This window comes from Topomyia yanbarensis, chromosome 2 (assembly GCF_030247195.1).
Source record: "Topomyia yanbarensis strain Yona2022 chromosome 2, ASM3024719v1, whole genome shotgun sequence".
In the NCBI taxonomy this organism is placed as follows: domain Eukaryota; kingdom Metazoa; phylum Arthropoda; class Insecta; order Diptera; family Culicidae; genus Topomyia; species Topomyia yanbarensis.
The window spans coordinates 204,056,750-204,070,904 of NC_080671.1; the positions used below are offsets into that span (position 1 = coordinate 204,056,750).

General features: G+C 51.4%; 1 protein-coding gene across 1 annotated transcript; it reads right to left on the reverse strand.

The window, feature by feature from the left end:
• Window positions 1-1,996: 1,996 nt before the first annotated feature.
• On the reverse strand, window positions 1,997-8,173 carry LOC131679995 (uncharacterized). The gene has a single exon (XM_058960733.1). It carries the CDS (start codon window positions 8,171-8,173, stop codon window positions 1,997-1,999), a length of 6,177 nt encoding a protein of 2,058 aa, XP_058816716.1.
• Window positions 8,174-14,155: the final 5,982 nt, after the last annotated feature.

The window sequence follows — 14,155 nt, forward strand, 5'->3', positions numbered from 1 at the left end:
CGTTGGTAGGGCTATTTCCTACCACTACTGGGGGGTCACTGGTGCTATCAGATGCAGCACTCGTCGCTGCACTACTCTCTCCACGGGGGGGGGGAGACCTCGCCAAACCACCTCTAGCAAAGGGGTTTGGCACCTCCGTTTGTTTACTATAGTTTTTGTTTTTGTTCTCCATATCAGATCCCACGAGTAGCGCGAGAATAAATGTCCGCCACGCCAGAGCTCCGCATTAGCGTGGTAAGGGACGCTTACTGTGGGGGTTGCCCAGGTACCCCAGAGGCTCCGTTAACGATCGAGCATCTTTTTCACCCCCTCGATCACTCATCCCTCGGCACGGGTCGCTTCACGCCTTGGAATTGGGGTTATGACCTGTCTTGCTTTACGTGGTGACCGCGGCCCAGATCATCACAACCATCCTCCTTTACCAGGGCTTTGGACCTGTAGCTCAGTTTCATGTACGTATATTATTACAGACATGCTACTATTGAGATCCGTCATTCGCTAGCGGAGTCCATAATATTTTTTTTTGTTTTATCTGAGCTACGGCCGGGTAGTTAGCAGTCAGCTCCCGTGAGATCTCTAAAATATTAAGCGATTTCGTGATGGGCCGGAAATAGACCACCCAGGGTCCAATTGAACTGGGTGGGTATGTTTTAATACGAGGAGGACTGGGGGAATCAGGGGAGGGAGTAATTTCGGGTTTATCCGGTAAATCCATGGGAATATCATTCCCATCCAATGTCACTTCGCCCTCGGCCATTTAGGAACGAGGATAGCACGTGGTGTAAACGAGAGATGAAACTTATATTCAGGGGAAAGGGAAGAAGTAGAGACCGATCGGGGAAAGGGAAATGAAAGAAGAAAAAAAATACTTAGCTTTTATAGCGGCGATTCCGGCTATTCTGGTATTCACTTCACCAGCCTGAACACCGGCGAACAAAGACTGCCTCAAACAATGGTTGACCTTCACTGACAATATTTATATTTATTCACTTTATGCACGGCACCAGAAAACGAACTGCTTCGATCGAGAGCTCGGAGAGTTATGATATCTAAGATATTGTTGCTTGCGGTGTCATTCTAAGGCAACTGTCTATGAGAAATCTTACATTCTTTGGTCTTCAAATATCTCTTCGATCGAAATAAGCACGCAACCCTTCGACGGCTACAATCTTATAATATTCATCTTCGTCAGATGGCATTACTTTTGGGTTGACTACCAAAAATCGCTATTTATTACCTTCTTAACTTTTTGAAACAAATTGAAACTGCTCTAACATAACTCAGTTCAGCAAAGTATCACGATTTTACCTGCGCCATATTCAGGTGATGTAAGATTGACAGTCCGAGCTTTTCCAAAGGACCATTTATGGATGTTGTCGAGGTTGTAGGGCGAAGGAAAAAGGCCGTTTTGACAGCGTAATGATTTTAATTAGCTTCAAACTTTGGTGGCCTATTCCTTTTCTCCGCCCTAGATAGCGGTTAGCTTCGTCCGCGAGTTTCCTTCTAGCACAGTTAACTCACTTCTATCTAATTCTATACTTTACTCCTAATCTCGCTTTCACTCTTTACTATCTTTACTTTTCTTCACTTTAATACTAAAATTTTCAATTTGTTTAATTTTCAGCACTTTGCTAGTTCAGTCCTGTTCTCGTTCACGGCTAATGTGGAATAGACCGATTACGAGAACACGCGGTCTTGCCGTTGACAGTTCGGTGACGTATCTCCACTGTCATCAAATGACGTCTGTCACCCACTGACGCGGCGCTTCACTGTTGTGTTGCTTTTGAAGCGGACGCGTTGCCTTTGTCAGGCAGTGTTGCCAGCTCGACGGTTTCTGCGTTGACAGTCTCCCCCGGGTGTAGTCCGGAGTCCGCCGGAGCTCCACTCTCCTTGACGTCGAGCAAAGCCAACCGCGTCACCGGTCGAATACAAGTCTTGTCGCCTATCTTCACGACCGCTCGTCGATTTCTGCCGTCCGCATGCTTCTTCAGGCAAACTATTCGCCCTCGCTCCCACTTACCAGGTCGCCTGGTTTCAATGATGGTGTCTCGCTGAACCATTTCGGTTGTCGGCGGATCACCGGCAGATATTCCACCAACCAGCGCCCCCAGAATACATCTAGCTGATGCTGGATGTGCTCCCAGGAATCCCCCAGGATTCGACACCGAACTGATTCGCTGAACTGTCTCGGTCCTTCATCTTCGTCGTTCATTTGCTTCATCCCATTCGAACTTAACAACAGGAAGTGGTTCGGGGTGAGGGCATCGGTCTCCTCGCTCTCCAATGGCAGATACGTCAAAGGCCTTGAGTTCACGACACTTTCAGCCTCCACGACCAACGTCTGCAACCCCTCGTCGTCAAGCTTCCCCTCGGAATACGCTTCTTTCATTGCAGCTTTAACGGACTGTACTAGGCGTTCCCACGCTCCGCCCATGTGTGGCGCTCCTGGTGGTATGAAGTTCCACTTCGTGTTTGCACTGGTAAACGTTGCGGACAGTCCCTGGCTTATCTGGTGCTGCAGTACTCGATCGGCTCCTTGGAAATTCGTTCCGTTGTCGCTGAAAAACTCGGCAGGTGGCCCGCGCCGTCCGACGAATCGGCGGACGCACGAAATACAGGACTCTGTTGATAGTGTGTAGGCGATTTCTAGGTGTACGGCACGAATCGTTAGGCAGGTGAACAGTGCGACCCATCGCTTTACATTGGATCGCCCCAACTTCACCAGCAATGGTCCGAAATAATCCACCCCTGTGTAGGTGAAAGCTCGCTCGTGATGGGCTAAGCGGGCAGATGGCAGTGGTGCCATTGGAGGGATCATTGGTCTGGTTCGCCGTATTTTGCAGGACGGGCATTCTCTGCCCACTTTCTTGACCACCAATCGAAGCCTCGGGATAGCGTACAATTGTCGAACTTCGTTAACGACCGTTTCAGCATTGCCATGGCGAAAGTTGCGGTGGAATCGATGCACCAGAAGTTCCGTGACGCGATGCCTTCTCGGTAGAATCACGGGATGGCGCACGTTGTAGGCGACGTTCTTAACTGCCGCGATTCGACCCTGTTCACGTAGCAAACCCTTCTCGTCCAGCTTCGGCATCATTTGGTAGATGCAACTGTTTTTCCCGATGACTTCTTGACCGGTCTCATTGGGCGCTTTGTTTGACAGCGCTGCAACTTCGTCCGGGTATTGTTCACGTTGCACCAACTTGAAGATGACTTCTTCAGCAGCCTTCAGTTCCGACTGTTGTAGCTGTCCACTATATCGTGGCTGTTTCTTCGATACATTGTGCAGAAAACGGAGAACGTATGCGGTCGCACGTTGCAACCTGTCCCAGGAAGAGAATCGGTCGAAATCGATCGTTGGTTCAAACGAACTGTGATGTAGTGTCGATACACGCATTTCTTCCACGGTAACCATCACCGGTTCTTTGCGACAGGTCCAATCTGCTTCCAGGAGATTCAGGAAATGCGGTCCTTGGAACCACTTGCTGTCGTGGTTGAAGTACGGTCCACTACCCCATTTCGTTGCTTCGTCCGCTGGATTGGATTTGGAAGGCACCCATCTCCAGTCGCTTACCGAAGTATGCTCAAGTATCTCACCTACTCTACAGGACACGAACTGTCGATAGTTTCGAGGGTCAGCATTAATCCAGGATAGCGCCGTTCTGGAATCGGTCCAGAAAACCGTCTTGGAAACTGGGACGTCGAGGTTTTCCTTGACAAATTTTGACCACCGTACGCCCAGTACACACGCCTGCAGTTCCAGCCTGGGAATAGACCACGGTTTCAGGGGGGCGACCTTTGATTTTGCCGCTACTAAGCTGCACTGTGGTTTACCGTGTTCGTTGAAGGTGCGTAAGTAGATAGCGCACGAATAGGCTACTTCGCTTGCGTCGACAAACACATGCATTTCAGCCCTGAGGTAGGTCCTTCTCGTGGCGTTGGGGAAGTAACATCTGGGAATTCGGATCTCTGCGATATGGTTGATCATCTCGATCCACCTCTGCCACTTCGCATAGACTAAATCGCCTACTTGTTCGTCCCAATCCGTGCCTTCGCGCCACAGGTCCTGGATCAAGACCTTTCCGTGGATGATAAACGGCGAGAGTAACCCCAGTGGATCAAACAACGTCATGACGCAACGTAGAATCTGCCTCTTCGTCGGTCGGGTTGCCATGCGAATCAGTGTTTGTACCTCGTCGCTCATTTGAGTAGAGAAACTCAATTCATCGGATGATGGGCTCCAAAGCATACCGAGCACTCTCTCGGTTGTCGACACGTCGATCAGGTTCAGTTGCTTCTCAGTTCCATCTGGTACTTCGCCCAGTTGCTCGAGGACCGTGCTGCTATTTGACCGCCAGTTGTGCAATTTGAAGCCTCCTTGGCCCTGAATGTATCGCACGTCGTTTGCTACCTTTGTCGCCTCTTCTGCGGATCCGAAACTCGACAGGTAATCGTCAACGTAGTGATCGTGGACGATCGCTTTCGATGCCTCAGGAAACAGTTCAGCGTGCTGAACTGCGTTCCGATTTTTGACGAATTGTGCCGAAGCTGGTGAACAGGTGCTCCCGAAGGTAGCGACATCCATCAAGTAGATCGTAGGTTTCTCCGATGGACAAGCGCGCCACAAGAAGCGCTGGGAATTCTTATCTTCCTCTCGGATACGGATTTGGTGGAACATTTCCTGAATATCCGAGCTGATCGCCACCCCATACTGTCGAAAGCGGAATAGCACGGCTGGAAGTGACGAGAGTTGATCCGGACCTTTGAGAAGAGCGCTGTTAAGTGAGACTCCATCGACTTTGGCGGCTGCATCCCAAATAACTCGGACCTTTCCTGGTTTCTTAGGGTTTATTACCGCTCCCACCGGGAGGTACCATACCCTTCTTGGGTCCGCTGCATCTATCTCCGCTTTCGTAGCCCTGTGCGCGTAACCCTTTGCCTCGTATTCGCACATCTGTCGATGGAGGTTCTCTTTTAGCAGCGGATCGCGATCCATTCTGCGTTCGAGACATTCTAGACGACGTACCGCCATCGTGTAGCTGTTCGGGAATTCTACATTGTCTTCTTTCCACAACAAACCCGTTTCGAAACGGTTCTCTACTCGTCGGGTTGTAGTTTCCAGGATGGTTAGCGCTCGTTGTTCTTCCTTAGACATTGGAATGTTTGACGGGCGCACGCCTGCTTCCTCGATGGCAAAAAACTGCTTCACCGTATCGTGAAGTTCTTCGTCGCAATCGCATCTGCTTACGTGGAAATTATAAGCTTCGGTGTCACCGCTTTCTCGCGGGCCGTAGACACACCAGCCCAATCTGGTTCTCGCAGCTATCGGACCGGTACCATCGCCCTCTCTTACTTTAAGTGGTAGCGCAAGTCGTAGGTTGTCGATTCCTATGAGGATCTTAGGCTTTGCATTATGGTAGCTGCTAACCGGAATCCCCCTAAGGTGCGCGTGTTTTGTCGCTGCTTCTTCCACCTGGAAACTCTGACTCGGCAGATTGAGACATTGAACCGTTCTTGCGTTCACTATCTTGTGCCGTTTGTGCTGTCCTTCACCTGCGATCTCGAAAGTGATGCGTTGCGATTCCTTTTCCATGCGGGAAGTGTTTCCCGTCCAGCGTAGACACAAAGGCTGAGGGCTACCTTTCAGACCCAACGATACAGCCAGATCATGTTCAATTAGTGTCAGATCTGATCCCTCGTCCAAGAATGCAAAGGTGTCAATCGAGACGTCGCTTCCATGTAGGATCACGGGAATTATCCGAAACAGCGTCGACGAAGTCAGGAGACGGTGGGTGTGATTCTCCGCCACTAATGCATTCGATGCTGGAGCATTTGGAGGCCCACGTAGAGAGTGAAGCAGTGGATGATGGCGGAACTGACAACCCTCGATGTCACAACTACTACGAATCCGACACGCCCTGCGTCCATGGCTGAATAGACAATTTTGACAAAGACCTAAAGCTCGGACTCTTCTCCAGCGGTCGTCGACGTGCAACGCTTTAAATGCAATACACTCGCGCACTCGATGACCAGTTTTGCTGCAGTGTGCGCACTCAAACTGTTTCGCTGCGCCGGTTGGCACATTCATTGACCGTACAGAACTGACTGCTCCTTCCATCGCGTGAGTGTTCACGAACGCTTTGTTCTTCGGACGATCGCGTGGGTTGTTCCTTCTGGACTCAGGTTCGAAAGTTACTACGCTCGACGCGTCCTGCACCACCGACGTCATGTAATCGCCGAAGGTTTTTAAATCGACGACTTGAAAACTACGCTTATATCCTGCCCACATCATCCTTTGATCTGCGGGAAGTTTCGCAACGAGTTCCTGTAGTAGTGAAGGATTCGATAAATGAGCGCGTTCGTTCGCCGCTTCGATGTGGTCGCATAACGCTTGCACCGCCGTCCCGAAATCGATGAGACCTTCCAATCTGTCGGACCGTGGTGCTGGGATGTCTCGCACCTTGCGTAGCAGAGCGTTGATCAGCAACTCAGGACGTCCAAATCGCATACGAAGTGTCTCGATCACTTGGGGCACCGCTGCTGGTAACACCAGCCGACTACGTACTGTTTCAAGCGCAGGACCAGACAAACATCGTTGCAGGCGAAGCATGTTCTCACCATCCGAAAAGCCGCAGGCTTCTGTTGTGTATCGATAGCTTGAAATAAAGATCGGCCAATCCGCTGGGTCTCCAGAGAATCGGGGAAGTTCCTTAGCCAGGGACTGCCGTGCTGCTAGCTGCTGCTGCGTTGGACCTCCTGGAGCTCGAGGGGGAATCACTTGGTCTTGATACACATTTTCTGACAGACGAGGGGGCAGAGGAAATTTATTGAATTCAACCGGGTATGTGGGGGAATCACGCATTCGTTCATCGGTTTTATTCTTATATTGACTCTTGGGCAGAGTTAGTATTTGTGTTACACCCGGGCGCGCGTGAAAAACTTGCTGCTGCTCGCGGGGAACTTCAGGAGGCATTTTACTATTTCCCGGATGCGCGAAATTTCGCGACTGTTCACGGGAAATTTCATACATATTGGTCGTGGGGCAATATTGAGAGGTGTATTCGTTTGCATTTATTGAATAATTACTCAAGGCTTGACGCTTACCTGGGGGTTCCATATAGCTTGGATTGCTTTCCGTTGCTGCGATTGTTTGACTTACCGCTGCCAAACTAGTATGGCTTACCGGTTCCCTCACAGGCCAGCGTCGATTCATTGGGTCGATTCCACCTACTGCTTCAGCTTCGGAACCATTTTTAGACCGAATTCGTTCGCCCTCCGGGACAGTTGCTAACGTTCGGCCCGCCTTGGGAATGGCGCCGGTCTGCTTCTCCATGCGCGGCTGGCTTGCCGCTGGCTTTGGTAGCTGCTCCGTCACTGTACTGCTTGCTTCCGGTTGTCCGACTCGTTCGCACATTTCCGCACTGGATTGAAATCCCTCAAGTAGGTTGCGGCACAGTTCCAACTGTGCTTGTAGTGCTGATAGCTGTTCGTGTGTCGGTTTTGCTCGCCTTTCGCATTGCTCCACTCGGTTTTTGAGTTCCAACAATGCATCCTCAGATTTCGTTCCCTGCGGTAACTGAGACGCAGACGGCTTCAACACTGCTAGGGGAATGGTTACCATCGGTGGCGCTACCGATCTGGGTGTACCCGGCGCCGGTACCGAACGACGAACAGATGATGCTAGTGGGGCACCGGGGGGAAGTGGAGTAGAAAGACGCTTACTTGAAGTAGGTGAAGCCGCTTCATTGGTACCACTGCGCGCTGAAACACCACTGCGATGGCTGCCATTTTCTTCTCCTTCCAGCACTTTGTCGATGAGTTTTTGTTGCTCATCAAGATGGCGGCGTTGCAGCTCTATTTCCGCACGTTTTCGTTCTAGCTGCTGCCTTTCCACCAGCTGGCTCATACAGACGGAAAGCGCCGACGCTGCACTGGCACGACTGGAACCGCTCTTCAATGAAATGGCATCCTCTTGCATGGAGGTGCAATCACCGCACACCCATGACCGGTTCATCACACTCGCATCCACCCCGGCGCATGTATAGTGCCGCCATCCGTCGCATCGGTCACACTGGACCATATTGTCCGCACTATCCAGACGTTGGCAGGCCACACAATTGGATTCCTCTTGTTCCAACTCCGTTGTATCTCCAATTGGCGTCTGTTCGGCCATCTTACCACAAATTTTGAAGATTGTCGAGGTTGTAGGGCGAAGGAAAAAGGCCGTTTTGACAGCGTAATGATTTTAATTAGCTTCAAACTTTGGTGGCCTATTCCTTTTCTCCGCCCTAGATAGCGGTTAGCTTCGTCCGCGAGTTTCCTTCTAGCACAGTTAACTCACTTCTATCTAATTCTATACTTTACTCCTAATCTCGCTTTCACTCTTTACTATCTTTACTTTTCTTCACTTTAATACTAAAATTTTCAATTTGTTTAATTTTCAGCACTTTGCTAGTTCAGTCCTGTTCTCGTTCACGGCTAATGTGGAATAGACCGATTACGAGAACACGCGGTCTTGCCGTTGACAGTTCGGTGACGTATCTCCACTGTCATCAAATGACGTCTGTCACCCACTGACGCGGCGCTTCACTGTTGTGTTGCTTTTGAAGCGGACGCGTTGCCTTTGTCAGGCAGTGTTGCCAGCTCGACGGTTTCTGCGTTGACAGATGTATTTCGTCGCAGTATATGAAGAGCGCATTTTGGTGCAATGGATTTCCTGAGGGAAAAATGACACGTTCGAAAAATGTAGCACCGAGTGTAAAAAATTAGTTGTAATCACAAAATACAATTTGTTGTACAGTTACAGTTACCGTCGATAATTTCTTCAAATTGAAAATGGATAATACACCTTTTTGACGGTTATTTGGATTTATTATCAGATACTTAATTTGAAATAGTTGAGACATCTATATGAAAGTAGTCAACACCTAATGCATGTTTATTTGTGACGAAAAAAAGTAAAATAAAATAATCAACAATTAGTATTATCACAGATAACAGACGTTTAGGCTCGATTTGAATCATGTGTAAGTACCCGCTACTGAAATTCCGAATAATTCAGACGTCTGAAACACGTTTGGCAAACGTTTGTAGATGGCGCAGTGATCGATACAATGCAGTTAGAGTGCAGCTGTCAAACACGTGTACACCCCCTCGAAGGGAAAAGGAAAGGGCAATCGCAAGACGGCATCGAACGCGAAGCGCCCTAGGAAGTCGCCAGGCGAAGGTGCCAAAACCGACACCACTCGGCGTGCAACCGTCAAGGTCAAACGCCGTTTGGGCGAGGTAAGCGAGGGCGAGAGTGACCTCGCGGCTGAGAGCGATGGTACCAGCAACCCGGCACGACCGGGGCAGGGGGGCTCAAACCCCTGGACGCTGGTCACCAAGAAAAAGCCGGCACCAAAACCGGAGGTACCGCGGCCTGCGAAGAAGGCCAAGGACAGAGGCGAAGCCTTGTGGTTAAAAACCGACAAGGACAAATACGCCGATGCCCTAAAATCGATGAAGGCGGCCGAAAGCCTCTCAGCCCTTGGGCAGGATGTGCGTAGCGTAAGACGCACTAACACGGGAGAGATGCTTCTGGTGCAGAAGCGAGGCGCACAATCAAGTGCAGTATACAAGGCCTTGGCCCAAGAGGTCCTTGGTGAGGGCGCCCAAATCAGGTCGCTAGGTGCGGAAACAACTCTCCAGTGCAAGCACTTGGACGAGTTCACGACCGCAGAAGACGTCGTCGCAGCCGTTAAGGAGCACTGCGACGTCACAATCGAGCGGGCCTCTGTGCGATTGAGAGATGGACCGTCTGGCACCCAAGTAGCCTACCTCAGGCTTCTGAAGGCGGATGCCAAAAAGGTTACCGAGAAAGGGAAGCTGAAGATCGGCTGGTCGGTATGCCCTATTAGTATAACACCCAGCCGCCTTCAGTGGATAGGTGCTATCGGTGCCTTGAGTCCGGCCATAAAGCATACGAATGCAAAGGCATAGATAGGAGCAAATTATGCCGTCGCTGCGGCGAGGAGAAACATAAAGAGCGGGGGTGCACTAAGGCATACAAGTGCCTTATCTGCACCGCTAAGAAGCAAGCCCATAAACATGCTATGGGCGGACCTTCGTGTCCCTTCGGCGAGTTAAATAAGAAGAAGCCGTGAGAGTTTTTTTATTTATTAACAGTTTAAGGCCGAAGTGACCTGTGCCGTATACAAAAGATTCCTCCATTCCACTCGGTCCATGGCCGCGCGTCGCCAGCCACGCAGTCTGCGAAGGGTCCGCAAATCGTCTTCCACCTGGTCGATCCATCGTGCTCGCTGCGCGCCACGTCTTCTTGTACCGGTCGGGTTGCAATTGAGAACCGTTTTCACCGGGCTATTGTCCGACATTCTGGCTACGTGCCCGGCCCACCGTAGTCGTCCGATTTTCGCGGTATGACAGATGGGCGGCTCCCCCAACAGCTGATGCAACTCATGGTTCATTCGCCTTCTCCATGTGCCGTCTTCCATCTGCACTCCACCGTAGATGGTACGCAGCACTTTCCGTTCGAAGACACCAAGTGCGCGTTGGTCCTCCACGAGCATGGTCCAGGTCTCGTGCCCGTAGAGAACTACCGGTCTAATCAGCGTCTTGTAGATGGTCAACTTCGTACGACGGCGAACTCTGTTCGACCGAAGTGTCTTGCGGAGGCCAAAGTAAGCACGATTTCCTGCCACGATGCGTCTACGAATCTCTCTGCTGGTATCATTGTCGGCGGTCACCAGTGAGCCCAAGTACACGAACTCTTCAACCACCTCGATTTCGTCGCCACCGCTGCAAACTCGAGGCGGGCGGTTCTCATTCTCTTCTCGTGAACCTCTTCCTATCATGTACTTTGTCTTCGACGTGTTGATGGCAAGTCCGACGCGCTTGGCTTCTCTTTTCAGTCTGATGTAGGCTTCCTCCATCTTCTCAAAGTTTCGTGCAATAATATCAACGTCATCGGCGAAGCCAAGTAGCTGAACGGACTTTGTGAAAATCGTACCACTCGTGTCGATCCCTGCTCTTCTGATTACACCTTCCAGCGCGATGTTGAATAACAGACACGAGAGACCATCACCTTGCCGTAACCCTCTGCGTGATTCGAAGGGACTCGAGAGCGTCCCTGAGACACGTACTACGCACATCACCCGATCCATCGTCGCCTTCACTAATCGCGTCAGTTTGTCCGGGAATCCGTACTCGTGCATAATCTGCCATAGCTGATCTCGATCGATAGTGTCGTATGCGGCTTTGAAGTCGATGAACAAATGATGTGTGGGCACATTGTACTCGCGGCATTTCTGCAGTACTTGACGAAGAGCGAACACCTGGTCCGTGGTAGATCGTTCGCTCATGAAACCCGCCTGGTACTGCCCCACGAACTCTCTTGCAATTGGTGATAGTCGACGGCATAGTATTTGGGAGAGTACCTTGTAGGCGGCATTCAGCAGGGTGATTGCTCGGTAATTACAGCAATCCAGCTTGTCGCCCTTTTTGTAGATAGGACACACGACACCTTCCATCCACTCCTCCGGTAAAATCTCCTCCTCCCAAATCTTGGTAATCACCCAGTGCAGCGCTTTAGCCAGTGGCTCGCCACCGTGTTTTAGTAGCTCGCTTGGTATTTGGTCAACCCCAGCGGCTTTATTATTTTTGAGCCGGCTAATCTCCTCCTGGATTTCTTGGAGATCCGGAGCCGGTAGTGTAATGTCTTCCGCGCGTGCTCCCAGGTGCGTTACCGTGCCATCCTCGTCATCTGCTGCATCGCCGTTCAGGTGTTCTTCGTAGTGCTGCCGCCACCTCTGGATCACCTCACACTGGTCCGTGAGAAGATTCCCGTTTGTATCTCTGCACAAAGCCGTGAGAGTCACACAGCTAAATCTTAACCATTGTGCAGCAGCCCAACAGCTGCTGTGGCAGTCGGTCTCGGAGTCGAGGACAGATGTCGCCCTGTTATTAGACCCGTACAGCATCCCTGCCGGCAACGGCAATTGGGTGTCGGACGGGTCTGGAATGGTGGCAATCTGTACAACGGGACGGTTCCCGGTTCAAGAGGTAATACACCCCTCCGCCGAGGGTGTGGCGATTGCCAAGATCAATGGTGTGTTCTATTGCAGCTGCTACGCCCCACCAAGGTGGCCAATAGAACAGTTCCACCAGATGATCGACAGGCTCTCGTCGGACCTAGTGGGCCGGAAACCGGTAGTAATAGCGGGAGATTTTAACGCTTGGGCAGTGGAGTGGGGCAGCCGCTGTACAAATAGCAGGGGTCAAGCGCTAATGGAAGCGCTTGCGGAACTCGATACTGTGCTAGCTAATAATGGCTCCGCTAGTACATTCCGTAGAAACGGAGTGGAGGCGTGGATTGACGTGACCTTTGCCAGCCCGAGTCTGACTCCAGGCATGGAATGGAGGGTAGACGAAGGCTGCACCCATAGCGATCATTTAGCAATCCGCTTTAAGATCAACTATGGTGTGCAGCATCCGAGGGCGGGAGATCCCTGTCAGGTAAGCGGGTGGAAGTCCAATCACTTCGACAGCGAAGCTTTCACCGCGGCCCTGGGACTGGAGGCCAACACCGACAGTCTAAGCGGGGATGCGCTGGTAGCTGTCCTATCACGCGCGTGCGACGCCACTATGCCGAGAAAAACACTGCCAAGAAACGGTAGATGCCCGGTATACTGGTGGAGTGCCGAGATTGCAGCTCTACGGTCAGCCTGCCTCAGAGCTAGACGTAGGATGCAAAGAGCTCGCACCGAGGATGCAAGAGAGAACCGCCGTGAAGTGTTTCGAGCTGCGAAATTAGCCCTTAACAAGGCTATTAAAAGCAGCAAGAGAGCGTGTTTCGACAACCTGTCTGAGAGTGCCAACGCGAATCCGTGGGGTGACGCCTACCGGATTGTGATGGCCAAGACCAAAGGGGGCTCCTCACCCCCAGAACGGTCTCCGGACCGGTTGGCAACGATTATCGAAGTACTCTTCCCGTCTCGAGCCACAAGCCCCTGGCCACCTGCACTACGAGACAGTGCGGGCACGGTCGAAATGGTGGCTCCAGTGACGAATGAAGAACTACTCGCAGTGGCTAAATCCCTAGCAATGAACAAAGCTCCAGGGCCGGATAGAGTTCCAAACAACGCTCTCAAGGCAGCGATCATAGCGAACCCGAACATGTTCAGGCTAGCTATGCAGAGATGCCTTGACGAGTGCCGTTTCCCCGATAGATGGAAAAGGCAGAAACTGGTGCTGTTGCCGAAGCCCGGGAAGCCGCCAGGCGACCCATCGGCGTACAGACCAATCTGTCTGATAGACACGACTGGCAAACTGCTTGAGAGGATCATCCTCAACAGGCTCACCCCGTACGCGGAAGGTACGGACGGTCTGTCAAGCAACCAGTTTGGCTTTCGGAAGGGTAACTCCACAGTGGGCGCTCTCAACTCAGTGATAAATACTGCCGAGATAGCGATCCAACGAAAAAGGCGAGGTATTCGATACTGTGCGTTAGTGACACTTGACGTGAAGAACGCATTCAACAGCGCAAGCTGGTATGCCATCGCGCTCTCGTTACACCGGCTTAGCCTACCGGTGGGTCTGTACCGGATCCTGTAAAGTTACTTCCAAAACCGCGTACTGCTATACGAGACCGATGCCGGTCAGAAAAGGGTTCCGATTACCGCCGGAGTCCCGCAGGGCTCGATCCTAGGCCCGGTGCTATGGAACCTCATGTATGACGGGGTTCTGAGACTGAAGTTCCCTCCTGGGGTCAAGATCGTCGGCTTTGCTGACGACGTAACCTTGGAGGTCTACGGGGAGTCAATTCCTGAGGTAGAACTAACCGCAGAACACGCGATTAGCACGGTGGAGGAATGGATGAGCGCGAGAGGCCTGGAGCTCGCTCATCATAAGACGGAGGTAGTTATCGTCAACAACCGCAAGTCGGCACAACATGAAGTTATCTATGTGGGAGAAGTCGCGATCACTTCACAGCGAAGTCTGAAGTCTCTCGGAGTCATTATAGACGACAAGCTGACCTTCGGCAGCCATGTCGACTATACGTGCAAGAGAGCGTCGACTGCTGTTGCGGCACTATCGAGAATGATGTCCAACAGCTCAAAGGTGTGCGCCAGTAGACGTAGGTTACTGGCAGGCGTTG